The 13,552-nt window shown below is 64.1% G+C and overlaps 1 protein-coding gene across 1 annotated transcript; it reads right to left on the bottom strand.

Annotated features, from left to right (window-relative positions):
• Positions 1 to 2,265: 2,265 nt before the first annotated feature.
• On the bottom strand, positions 2,266 to 5,334 carry LOC105748420 (collagen alpha-1(I) chain). Its single transcript, XM_033402554.2, is given in 10 exon segments — positions 2,266 to 2,815; positions 2,893 to 3,019; positions 3,105 to 3,225; positions 3,303 to 3,428; positions 3,509 to 3,705; positions 3,708 to 3,989; positions 3,992 to 4,025; positions 4,027 to 4,082; positions 4,085 to 4,592; positions 5,203 to 5,334. Coding segments are annotated over 6 exon segments (1,170 nt in total). The 3' UTR covers positions 2,266 to 2,815; positions 2,893 to 3,019; positions 3,105 to 3,225; positions 3,303 to 3,428; positions 3,509 to 3,547.
• Between the last annotated feature and the right edge of the window lie 8,218 nt (positions 5,335 to 13,552).

Genomic DNA, 13,552 nt, shown 5'->3' on the forward strand with positions numbered 1-13,552 from the left:
CTTTGGGTGGGGGGCCTGGGCCTGCCTTACAGCCCCCTCTGGGCCCCTTCTCTCAAAGCAGGAAGTCGGGCTGGGCCAAAGGTAAACACATGCCAGCCTGGGGTCCCCAGCTCCACAGAGGGGCTCTGCCGTGGGCGCTGGCTGCCTGTCTTCCCAGCCCGGGCAGGGCTCACAACCTGGGCCAGGGCTCTGGGCCCACCCCCTCCCTCCCCACAGGCTGCCCACACCCACCCAGAGCCCTCCAGGTGGGTCCCTTCCTGGTTGCTGCCCAGGGAACCAGCCCTGGAAACAGAGCAGGCGGGCACACCCAGGGTGGACGCTGCCGTGCGCACGCGGAGGGGCAGGTGGATGGGCACAGCCCGCGTCAGGCAGGGGCCCGAGGGCCTCGGACACCTTCCCCAGGTGGATGTGGCGAGGAGCCCCTACCCTGGCCTAATGCCAATCCAGAAGCACCCCCTTCCCCAGGTCGACCTCGGGTTTCCAGGTGGAAGCCCAGAGCAGGAGTGCGGGTATGACCAGGAGGGGCTGCAGCCCCCGAGGCCCTGGCCCCACTGCCTTCGGCAACCCCACCGCCCTGGAAGTGGACAGAGTCCTCCCTATGCCCGGAAGAGGTTTCCAGAGTGCCTGTGTCTCTCCTCCCACCCACGGCCAGGTTGCCCTCGGGGCCCCTCCGGCCACCTGCAGTGCCCACCACACGACCGCCATCCCCTGGGAAGCTGGGCTTTCGTCTTCTGAGGCCCAGCTTTGCAAAGCTCCAGGAGAGACGGGTGCTTGTGAAAAAGGCCATGGGGAGTTCTAACTCATGACGCCTGAAGGATGGGTTTCTTTGTCCCGCTGGCAAAACCCATGTGGGCGAGTCCAGGGGGCCGTGGGCCTGGAGGTGGAGGCAGCCTCACCCATGAGCTGCCCGCGGGCCTGTGAAAGCCTCCCGGGGGTGGGGGGCAGGAGGCACTGGGGAGCCCCCAAGGATGCCACGGGCTAGCCTTCATTAAATGCCTTCATATAAATGCAGCCCTGCTGACCACCTGCCCTGCTGGCCTGGAACCGGCCCTTCTTAGCCCTGGAATTCCCATGTCTCCCATCAGGCAGGAGGTGGGCCCCAGAGAGGAGACCAGACGCATGGAACACATGGGGAGTGCACGGGGGGGAGCTCGTGGGGCCAGAGCCAGAGCAGTCAAGGGCCCCGCAGCCCGGACGCTGGGAAAGGCATGTGCTCGGGGTCTCCCAGGCCTTTGCTATCTCCTCTCGGTCAGCTGGCCCGCAAGGCATTTCCTGACTGCCCCGAGCACGGGAAGGGGTCAGGGACCCAGCCCTGTTTCCAAGGGCTTCTCCCTCGGGTTCCCAGCGTGCCGCGCCTGGCGCCCAGGAGCTGGGAGGCCTGGTTGGGGGTGGTTAGAGGCAGAGGGGCGTCACCGGCCAGCTGTTGCCTTGTACCCGGACACCAGCCACGAACACAGGCGGGGGCTGCACTCGCACCCCGGGCGCAAACCCCAGGCCAGACGCCAGCGGGACACGGCCCTGGGCCTTTCAGCGGCAAGATCCCCATCCCGGCCGTGGGGCCCCTCTCCCCTCTGCCCCCACCCCTCTCTACTCCCTCCCCGCTGTCGCCTGCCTAGCGAGAGCTCGCCCCACAGCGCCCCTGCGTGTTGCCCCCCTGCGCCCCCCGCTCCACCACGGCAGAGTGAAGGGAGGGGACGCCTCTGTGCCCCGAGCCCAGCGCTCAGGGCCTGCAGGGCTGTGGATGAGTGTGGCAGGGCGGTGGACTTCCCAGGGGCGTGGCCAGCCTGGGCCGCATGTCAAGACCACTCCCCTAGGATAATTCTAGAAACCGATCCCCTAGACCAGGCCTTCGGGGTCCGGGGCAGGGGCCTAGGGAGGCCTGGGTGATGTGTGTGCAACAGGGGCATTATGTGGCAGGACCTCTTCCTCGCCCTCGGACCCGACGTCTCCCTGCAGGGAAGCCCTGGGTCCCACAGCCCGCCACCCCTGCCCCGGTCCCCACGTGGTGCCTGCCCTATGCCCGGAAGTCCCTGTGCCCTCTGCCGTGCCACCTCACAGGCCCTTTCATTGCCCACCCCTCCAGTCCACAGCCCCCCACCCATCGCCCCTTCCCATCCATTACCCGCCACGCCACCCTTTGTGTCCGGCCCTCGTGGCCCATCCGCCTTTTCATGTTCCCCATCCCAGGCCCCACTGCAGCCCCATGTCCCCCCAGCCCACGGCGCAACCCCCTCAGGCAAACAGCTCAAATCCAGAGTCCCTGAGACCAATTCCTGTAACTGTGTTTATTGATGAGTCCAGGGCTTCTGGGGAGGCCCTGGCAGGGAGGGACACAGAGCGAGATAGACACACAATGGAATGCTTTGAGGTTGCTCCGATGTTTGGAGCGCCCAGACTAGGTGAGGGGAGGGCGGGGCCCCACACACTCGGGCCCCCTCCCAGTCGCCCCCAGACAGAGATGGATGAGAGGTGGGCGCTGGGGGAGGCGCAGGCCGAGGAGGCCGGGCCACTCAGCAGCTCACTCACTCACTGAGAGACCCAGGCTTGCTCCAGAACCCCAAACCAGTGCAAACGACTTAGTGCAAATTAATTCAGGAGGGACGGGGAGACAGGGTTCTGGACGCTCTGAGTCTTCTGAGCAAAAGACAGAGGAGAGAAGAGAAGAAAAAAGACAGAGGAAAGGATGAAGGGGAGGGAGGGAGGCTGCTGGTGGTCTCTGGGCGCGGCAGGGCGTAGCCTCAAAGATGGAGTCGCCGGGCGGGGGTGGGTGTGCTGCTCCTCCGATGGTGTGGGTCGTCTGTTCCTTTAGCTCAACCTGCGGACAGAGGCAGGACGTGAGGGCGGGTCAGGGCGGTCCGGCCAGGGGGCTTCGGGAGGGGCGCCCGCGCCCACCTTCCAGAGCTGGTTCCTGAGTCAGGGTGTGTAGTGGTTCCAGATGCAGCATATTCTCAGTCAGAGCTAGAAAGACTTGAAGAAGTCCGGGTTCCAAGGCCCAGGCGTGAGCTGGGTAGCACCATTTCTGCGGGTCAGGACAGAATGAGTGCCCAGCTCTCGGCCCCGAGCCCCCCGCCCCCGCCCCCCGTGTGTGGCAGGGGACCCCCCACCTTGTCATCTTGAGGGTTCTGGGGTCCAGAGAGCAGCAGTAGTGTATTGGCTCCTTCAGGAAGGTAAAGGAACAGACATGCGGGGTGTTCCAGCTCCCCCGCGGGGCCAGCCGAGAATGTTCTACGGGAAAGAGGACGGCCGTAAGGGCTGGGTGCGGGTCAGCTGGCCCGGGGGGCCTGGCCTGTACCTGTGCTCACCAGGGAGGCCAGACAGCGTCCCGTCTGTCCTCGCCGTCACGCCGGACCATGTCATGTCCCTCTGCCCGCATCCCGGCGCCCGGCCTCCGTGACTGGCAGGCACGTCCACACCCACTGGAGACAAGGCTGTGGGCAGACAGAGAAGGCGCTGGCTGAGTGGGCAGCGGTGGCTGCGGGGGTGGGAGGGCAGCGGGCTGGACACTCACCCTCGTCTCCGGTCTGAGCGCGGACCGATCCCTGCTCCGTCACCGCCCGCAGAGGCCCGCCTTGGCCATGGGCTCGGAGGCCAGTGACCCCCGGCTCGCCGCCAGGCTCCAGCTCCTTGCCCCTGCCTGCGCCCCGACCTCCCGCCCCCCGGAGCTCTCATTCACGCCGCCCCGCCTCCCTCGCCTAGTCTGGTCTCGCCGGTGTCCTTGACTCCCCTGGGTGCTGTCCTGTCTGCCGTGCCAGTCCCAGGGGCGGGCGGTAAGGGCCAAGTGTCACCAGTGTCACCAAGTTCACTGGGGGCCCTCCTGCGCCAGCCCCTGGGCCGCAGTGCCGCATGGGGATGGTGGCCCGCTGGGCCCGCGGCAGCCTCCTTGCTGCAGAAATCTCCCTGGGGCCCTGTCGCTGTGGCCACCACTCCCCCCAGGTGACGTCCTACGGCGGTTCCCCACACACTGCGCCTGCCTTCTAGCCCGTTCTCCGGCCCTCGAGGCTCCGGCTCAGGCCTCAGGAGGCCTGGGCCAGAGCCGCCCCTGTACCTGCTACTAAATGAACTGCAGTGGGTGAAGTGGCAGCTGGCGGCCCACTGACCTGAGTCCCCCGCCTCGTCCTGTCTGCTCCGGGGCCTGAACGGCCCCCGTGTGCTGGATCATCTCCCTCGCTGGCAGCCCTGCCCCATCTGCCGCCCGACTCTCTGGAAATGCCCTTTCCACCTGGGACAGCCACAGCTCCCAGCCCGCCCTGCCTCAGCTCCCCCTGAGACGGTGTCACCTGTGCTGCCTGCCCTGCCGTCACCCTGCCGCTCTGCCGGGATGTCAGCCACTTCGCCTCGCTGGCCCTGGCTCCCCAGACCTCCTTATGCAGAAGGCCAGCGGAGCAAGGCCCAGGGAGGGGAAGGGGACTCACCTGGCCCGGCAGAGCGCTGTCTTCACCTGCCCACGGCTGCCAGCTACACCTCCACCGCCCAGGCCCTGGGGCAAGCCTCTCTCCAGCTCCCCCGTCCACCAGCTGCCACGACCTGAAACCAAAATTGACCGGGATGAATGCCTGGCTCCCCCCTCTTACTTCTGCACCGCCAGCTTGGGCCTGTCACTCCCCACACCGATGTCGTCCTGCCTGCGGGGCACCTGGGAGCCCGCCCCGCATCCCCGCCAGGCTCCCAGGTGCCCGCCAGCCCTGCCCAAGCCAGCCCCGCCACCCTGCTCCGCTCCTGCCAGGCTCCAGACGTCCAAGGTGATCCTTGGCCCACGCATGCTTCCCTGCACCCCACTTCCCCATCTTCCCTTGGTTGCCCCCGGTACCCCACGCTTCCCTGGTTACCCCTCAGTTCCCCCACTTCCCCAGTTTCCCCTGAGCCCCCCCATCCCTCCCACCACCCCCCTCCCACACCCTGCTCCTCGGGCCCTAGCCCGGGCTTTTTCTAACTGGGGTGGCCCCGCCCAGAATTCCCGCCCCTGCTCTGCCAGCCAATCAGAGCGGGGACCGTGCTTGGGGCCACCGCAAGGCCCACCTCCGCCCGGGTCGGTCCAGCGCACATTCCTCTCCTGTCCTGGAATTCTCCAAAGAGGGCCTTCTCCACACCCCTCCTTTGGCATCCTGTAGACAGGGTCTGGCATTGTCCCCAAATGTCCCTCCCCCACTCCGAGGTCGAAACAGTCATGTCCCCTCAGGGCGGACCTTGCAGGCTGCTCCCCACCCAGCCCCCACTGGGCGCATACTCTGCCCCTGGACGGAGGTCTTGGCCGGGGCCGCCAGGCGCTCCAGTGGGACTCGGAGTCGCCTTCTGCCACCACCGCGGCTGAGACCACGCCGTGAGCCCGGAGTCCATGGAGCGGTCGTGAGGGGTGTGGGGGGTTGGGGCTCAGGTCGGGCCGAGGGAAGGGACCGTGGTCTCGCGGGCCAGGCAGGCGCTGATTCCCTGCTCGAGTGTCGTCTAGTTGATGGTGCCCATCGCGAGCACAGTGGCTTCCACGCGCGGGCTCCCCACTGTGGCCGGGCGCCCCGTCCCCTCACCGCCACGATCCATTGTCAGGAGGCGGCACGCCCGCTGTGCTCCACGGCTCGCGGGCGCGCCCTGGTGATGAGCCCGGCAACCTCCCAGCCCTGCCGTGGCCACCCTGTGCACCGCTGCCCAGGACACCGCCTGCGCATTCAGAATTGGGACAGAGACCAGAGAGCCTCGAGTCTCCCCCAGCCACCCTGGGCCACCCTGTCCCTGGGGCAACCACGGTGGCCTCATAGGGGGTGTTGGGGCCCGGCCCTCCATAGGGATCAGCCTCCAAGTCTAGGGTGCTGGTGCCATGGGTTGGGGGAGGAGACATGCCTAAGCAAGGGACCCAGAGCTCTCCAGCTCTGACTGCACCTCAGACAGGGCCTTGGGAAGAGCCTGCTCCTGTGGACCCGCGCCACACCCGACACCCAGCCTTTGCCATGGGTGGACCCCCAAATTTACGGTGGGAAAACTCCAGCCTTTGCCATGGATGAACCCCTAGATTTACATGGGAAAACTCCAGACTTTATGGGTGGACCCCCAGATTTTCGTGGGAATATCCCAGCCTTTGTCATGGGTGGCCCCCCAGATTTACAGTGGGAAAACTCCAGGCTTTGTCATTGGTGGACCCCCAGATTTATGGTGGGAAAACTCCAGGTTTTGTCATGCGTGAACCCCCAGATTTACGGTGGGAAAACTCCAGCCTTTGCCACGGGTGACCCCCCAGGTTTACATGGGAAAACCCCAGACTTTGCCATGGGTAGACTCCCAAGCTAGGATGGGGCAGACCCCCAGATGTGGCCATAAGCAGACGCCGGCCACGGCTGCCACGGCCGGTGACGTGTGAGCCTACACTGCCGCCTCGCGGCCGCTTCTGTCACCACTCCGGCAACCACTCGGCACAGTTCGGGGGGTGTGACTGGACTGCGGGGTCGGCCCAAGACAGTGAAGACCCCCGAAATCCTCCTGCGCTCGGCAAGGCAGCGCCCAGCACCCTGGTCTGCCAGAGGCCCCGTAGGAAGGCTCTCCCTCTGAAGGCGACTCCGCGTCACCCCAGGCACAGGGACACCTCATTGCCCTGAGCAGTCCCTCTCCTCTCCCAACTACAACGGTGCAGCCCGGGGCGACTCAGATGGGGTGAACCGGGGTGGCTCGGACGAGTGTCCCGTCTCCCTGATGACCCTCGTGGACCATTGCGGTATCTGGCCCGGGCAGACCCGGGACGCCGCGTGGGTGGACCCCGGCCGCGACCACGTCGGCGGTGATGTGCAAGCCTGCACTGCCGCCTCGCGGCTGCTTCTGTCTCCACACACGCAACCATTTGGCCCTATTTGGGGGTGCGACCAGCTCAGGGGGTTGGCCCCTGATGCAGGGGGTAGGACCCCAGGATCCTCTGTGCTGGGCAGGCGGTGCTCAGGGCCCCGTGCCACCGGTGGTCTGGTGTAGTTGGGGTCCCTCTGGAGCCTGGGCTTTGCCTCACCCAGGCTCCCCATCAGGTCCTCGTCACCCCCAGACACAGGACCCCTTATTCCCATATCCCCACTTGTCCCCCAGCCTTGGTGACATGGGGCCATGACCCTAGGGTGTGGTGGGGTCCACTCCCAGCAGCGCGTGAGCTCCAGAGCAGACCCAGGGTGTTCTGGTCGGTCGGGAAACACACCTCCACGGGCTCATGAGGGTCCCAGAGCACGGCATGGAGAACTGACCGGCTGGCCCCGTCCGGATCCCCACCGCTAGTGACCCCAGGAAAGTAGGGTGACTGCCTCGCTCCACATTGGTGGCGGTGCTCATGGCGGTGCTCAGGTGACCAGCGGACCTGCCGCGCCCAAACCGGAGGCAGCGGCACGCCCAGACCTTTAGCATCTCAAACAGCTGAACCGCATGGAGATGTTAATGACCGGCTGTTAGGGTCAGAGTCTCCCCTTGGAGGCAGATGCAGCTCAACAAAAGGCCCAGAGTTTGGAGGGACCGTCTGGTGGGGTCGGTGCGCTGGGCTGGATACGCAAAGTCCCAGGTTTTGGCAGCACGGGACCCCATCCTCGTGCCTGGGGGACGTGACATAGGTCCCACACCACAGGACCTCAGAGGGAGACCCGTGACTGAAGCTGCAATGTGGCCCCACCTGGCACCTGCGGTGGCTCAGACGAGCGCCCCATCACCCAGATGACCCTCGTGGACCACTGTGGTAACCGGTTTGTGTGGACCTGGGACACCACGCAGGTGGAATCTGGATGTCACGCGGGCAGACCCGGGAAGCCACGCAGGCGAACCCCGGCCGGTGACGTGTGAGCCTGCCCTGCCGCCTTGCGGCCGCTTCTATCTCCACACCTACAACCACGGCACCGTTCAGGGGGTGGAACTGGCCTGCGGGGTCGGCCCAAGACAGTGAAGACCCCCGAAATCCTCCTGCGCTCGGCAAGGCAGCGCCCAGCACCCTGGTCTGCCAGAGGCCCCGTAGGAAGGCTCTCCCTCTGAAGGCGACTCCACGTCACCCCAGGCACAGGGACACCTCATTGCCCTGAGCAGTCCCTCTCCTCTCCCAACTACAACGGTGCAGCCCGGGGCGACTCAGATGGGGTGAACCGGGGTGGCTCGGACGAGTGTCCCGTCTCCCTGATGACCCTCGTGGACCATGGCGGTATCTGGCTCGGGCGGACCCGGGACGCCGCGTGGGTGGACCCTAGCCGCGACCACGTCGGCGGTGATGTGCAAGCCTGCACTGCCGCCTCGCGGCTGCTTCTGTCTCCACACACACACACCTCAGCAGCACTCACGGGTGCAATGGGCCGCGGGTGGGGTGGGGGTGGGGGTTGGCCCACGACCAAGGGGGGAAATCCTGAAATACTCTTGTGCTGGACAAGTCAGCCCCCAGGACCCCTGGGCTGCTGGAGGCTCTGCAGGAAGAGTTTCCCTCTGGACCTGGTCTCCTGTCCCCGGACATCCATCCCCTGGGCTCCCAGTCATGACCACCCCAGGACACGGGGACCCCTTGTGCCTCCAGGCATCTGCTCTCACTTTCCTGTTGGACCAGGTGATGGGGATCTGGGTCAGAGGTACGCTGTGGCCCAGCTCCGTGTATCATGTGGGCTCCTGGGCAGACCCAGGGCCCTCCTAAGGGCACTTCCCTCTACTCGCTGGCCACAGTGCCAGGATCCGGGAGTCCTCCTTGTTTAGATCCACACTCTCCCGGGGTCGGGCACCTCTTCAGTTCCCTGAATCCCCTGGGGAGAATGGGAGGTATTTGCCTGAGAGCCGGTTACCTCAGGCTGTTTACATGCTAATGAAACATTTGCATCTCCACAGAAGGGCTTGGAGGCGTGGCCAGGCATCGATTTCAGGTAGCGACAGCTAGAGAGGCTCCCTAGCGGAGGGACCCCCGGGGCCAAGTCTGGTCTTGGCCACAGTAAGAGTGGGTGGCTAGGTGCTGCGATCCATGCGTGGGACAGCACCAGGTGGAGTTTGTAGAGCCCCAGCAGACGTGACCTGCAGACGTGGCCGGTCTGGGGCGGTGGACTGCCGTGGACAGACCCTTTGCGCTGTGTGCTGCGGGGGCACCTCCAGCCTGCTAGGCTTGACTGACATCTCACTGCCTCTGTCTCCTTCACCACCCTGTCCCCAGGAGCAAGGTGGGGAGCTTGCTGGAGAAGCAGTGGCAGCTCCGCCCTCTGCCCCTCACCTCAGCAGCGGGCCTTGTAGGGCTACTTCCTGACACCTTTGCCCCAGGCTGGTCCAGTCCAACTGCCGAGCCAGCGGAAAACCATAGGTGCCTAGATTGCAAGCACTGTGCGTGTGCGGGGACCCAGCGTGCACCCCTCGGCAGCCACGCAGGCTTGCACAGTACACCGTCCACGCGGGCGGGCAGTGTTCGTTCCCAGCCGGGTGCCCACAGGAAGCACTGCTGGCATTCAGCAGCTGGAGGAAAGTGCTAGCTGGTGATGTTCGGGGCGTCACCCTACAGTCCCCTACAGGCTTAGGTGTGGGCGGTGAGGGCTCGCAGCACAAGCGACCGGATGGGATGTTGGAGAGACGCTAATGACCCCCCGGAGCTCCGAGTGGCGGCCCCCGCAGCTCCATTTAGGCCACAATCACATGGGCTGCCCCGGAAGGGGACACGCAGACGGCCCCGCCCTGAGCCGGGCAGAAGTCAAGTGTCAGAGTAGAGGGAGCATCACTGAGTCTGGAGGAAAGGAGAGGCGGGAGTGTGGATGGTTGGGGGGGGGGGGAGGGAAACCGGGCTTGGCGGAGGGCTCGGGAGGAGGCAGTGAGTTAGTGTCACGTGCTGCGGGACAGCCAAGGGTGTAGCAGATGGCACAGGCCATGCAGGGCCACAGAGAGGGCAGGACCCTGGCTGCCGTCACCCATTTGTGCTCCTCGGCCCAGGCACCGTCATGCCCAGTGCTCTAGCCCTGACTCTCACCCCGTCGAGCTCTGGGACGCTCAAATCACAGGGCTATCTCTAGTCCCCGTCATCTCGCGTGGCGGCCCCACACAAGCCTCCAGCTCCCAGGCCCCAAGCACAGCCCCCGTTTTCTCCACCCTGCCGCCTGCAGTGCTCCTTCCCTAGAAACGTCTCCTGGTCTCATCGCTCTGTGCCTTGCTCCCCCCCATCCTCCAGATCCAGTCAGGGAGGAGGCAGGTACTTCTACCTCCACGACCTGAGCCATCCCCCTGCCCTCCCCCTCCGCCCACATCCGTCAGCAGGACTCAGTGCCACCTCCACCGGGTACCAACCTCTCTCCTGAGAACCAGCCTGACACCCGCGTACAAATATCCCACCCAATACCAGCCTCCTACCCGTGTATCAATCTGCTACCTGGATGCTAACCTCGTATTGGGTACCACCTTTCACCCAGGTACCAACCTCCCACACAGGTACCAGCCTCCTACCTGGGTACCAACCTCCCAGCTAGGTATCAGTCTTCTACCCAGGTACCACCCCCACCCGGGTACCAGGCTACCACCCAGGTAGCAGCCTCCCACCCAGATACCAACCTCCCTTTTGGGTATCAACCTCCCACCAGGTACCAACTTCCCACCTGGGTACCAACCTCTCATCTGAGCACCAACCTCCCACCCAAGTATCAATATCCTACCTGGTACTAGTCTACCACCCAGATACCAACCTCCCTTCTGGGTATCAACCTCCCACCAGGTACCAACTTCCCACCTGGGTACCAAACTCCTACCTGGGTAACAACCCCCAACTGGTACTAACCTCATATGTATATATGTATATATATAATATATATATACATCCCTTGCTCCCTTCTCACTGTGGTTGGCCAAGGCTTCCAGGACCTGCCTTCGGCCACTCTGACCTCCCTAACCTCCAGGCTTGGACCATGCCCTTTACCCCAGATGTCATCCCCGCCCCCTCCCACTCAGATCTCAGGTCTCCCTGGGGAGGCCTGGACAGCCCCTACACTGCACTGGCATTCGCGCCTGTGGCTGTGTGTCTGTACCAGCCTGTACACATCCCCCCGGGGTTCCGTGGGGATGCCACACCCCCGGCACACAGTGGGCAGCAGCGGGGAGCTGAGCTAGCCAGCCAGGGGCACGCACTTCTCCAGCGCAGCCCTCAGCCTGCTCAGGACACTGCGCTCATCTCCAGACCAGTGTCCAGTCCCAGCCACTCCAGCTGACCGTCTGCCACTGCCTGAGCCTGGGGCTGCTGCCTCACTCTAAACCCAGCCAGCACAAACCCTCACCTCGCTCACTTGTCTGTGTGAACACTGGGCCACCGTGTCCAGACACAGTCATGGGGCCATCCTAACGCCTTCGTGACCCCTGGCTCCCACCGCCCACGCCTGCTCAGGACCTTCTCTCCTCTCCCTCAGCTGCCACCCGGATGGGCCCTGGTCCCTGGTGCCCTTTAGACCCAACGGCACCCCTCCCCTGCCTTCTCACCGCACATCAAGCCCACCCCCTCCCTGCAGTGTCCCTGGGGCACGCACATCTCACGCCAGAAACCTCGGGAGCTTCCCTTAAGCAAACACAGACTTTCTCATCTGGCACTCAGAAACCCAGGACATGGGCATCAGATCACACCTCTGCCTTCCCCAGAGCGGCAGCCACCCACACAGCACCGGGCCCTCCAGGCCTCCACTCCTGGGGCAGCGGGATGGAGGGCCAGATGCTTGTCTGGGTGGACCCCCCTGCACATTTGTTCTAGTCGCTTATGCCACTCGCTCCTGATTGCCCCCTTCCTCACACACCAATAGAATCTTGTTAGAAGCTTCTAGATGCTACATGGTTACGGTGTAGCCTTTACCAGCCTCCCTTGCAGCTAGATGTGGCCACATGACCAACTTCTGACCAAAGGGACATGGTCACCCCTCCAGAGGTGCGTGCTTCTGTCCCGTCTCGCCCTGGCTGGGATGGGCACAGATGGTGGGGCCCTGAGGCTCCCTGGGGCTGCCATAACTAAGCCCCACTGACTGGGTGGATTAGAACCGCAGGAATTTATTCTCTCACAGTTCTGGAGGCCAGACGTCCAAAATCAGGGTGTCGGTGGGGCAGGTCCCCTCTGCAAGCTCTGAGGGACAACCTGTTCTAGGCCCCTCTCCCAGCTTCTGGTGTTGGCCCCCCACCCTTGGCGGTCCTCAGCTGGCGGACGCATCACTCCAGTCTCTGCCCCCGTCTCCACGTGGCTTCTCTCTGTGTCTGTGTCTCTCTTCTTATAAGGACACCAGTTCCAAAGGGTTCAGGGCCCTACTTCCTCCAGAGGGACCTTGCCCATTGTCTCTGTCACGACCCTATATCCTAATAAAGGTCACATTCTGAGGGGCTGGGGATTAGGACTCCAACCTACGAATCTTGGGGGACACAATTCAGCCCATCACGGACCCCACAATGGAAACTCTGTGCAGCAAGGCAGGTGGCTGGACCTGTGGGGTCCACCCTCACGACCTCACGGCACAGGAGGCAGCTCGGCGGGCTCAAGCCCCTACTCGTGGTCCCTGTCGCACAGCCACGCCTCCATCAGATCTGATACTCCAGACCGGGAGCCCTGGGCACACAGAGGAGAGTCCTGGGAGCTGCTGCCCAGGGGAGCTGAGCACAGACGGTGTCCGGGTGGGGCTGCCCGGCCGGAAGGAGCGAACGTGAGCCTGACAGGGGGCAGGGGAGTGGGGGCCGGACTAAGAAAGAAGCAGTGCGTTGAATTCTGCTCCCCTCGTTGGGCGGAAGCTAGTCCATTCTGGAACTGAGTGTCAGAACAGACAGCTGTCCTGCCCTTGGGAGGACGTCTCTGCCGCCTAACGGATGGGCCAGCTCGCCCGATGGATGTCGGTCCTGCAGGGGGAGTGGCCTGGTCAGATGTAGGGCAGGTCCCCCTGGGACCCTCTCCCAAGCAGCCAGCCCCCAACCCCCAATCCTTTTCTTCCTCCCTCTGTGACCAGCCCAGAGACCCATAAGACTTGGCTACAAGTGGCAGTATCTCAACTCAAACCGGATTCAGCTGGATCCCGGAGCTGGGTCCCCAGTTGCCCGTTTGCAGCTCTTGGTCCTGATGTTCATTTATTCTTGTTTTCAGAGGCCGTCTGTCCCCAGGCCGTGGTGTCCACCAGCTCCAGGCTTACAACCCTGCAGTACAGCATCTGTAGTGAGCTGATGGTGGTCCCCCAAAAGATATGTCCACGTCTTAATCCGCCAACCTGTGACTGTGACCTTATTGGGAAAAGAATCTTCACAGTTGTGGTTAAGGATCCCAGAGGGGGTCATCCTGAGTCACCCAGCTGGCCCTAAATCCAAGGACAAGTGTCCTTATAAGAGACACACGGGGAGAGGAGGGGGACGTGTGAGGACAGAGGCAGAGACGCGAGGGACGCGGCCACAAGCCCAGGGACGCCTGGAGCCCCCAGAAGCTGGAGGAAGAAGGAAGGACCCTCCCCTAAGCCTTTGGAGGGGCCACGGCCCTGCAGCCTCCTTGATCCCAGACTTCCAGCCTCCGGAACTGGGGCTGAATGAATTCCTGTTGTTTAAGCTGCCCAGCCTGTGGTCATCTGTTGCAGCCGCCCCTGGAGATGGGGACAGACTTCAGTGGAAAGAAGGCTCC

This window comes from Orcinus orca, chromosome 8 (genome assembly GCF_937001465.1).
Source record: "Orcinus orca chromosome 8, mOrcOrc1.1, whole genome shotgun sequence".
Taxonomy (NCBI): domain Eukaryota; kingdom Metazoa; phylum Chordata; class Mammalia; order Artiodactyla; family Delphinidae; genus Orcinus; species Orcinus orca.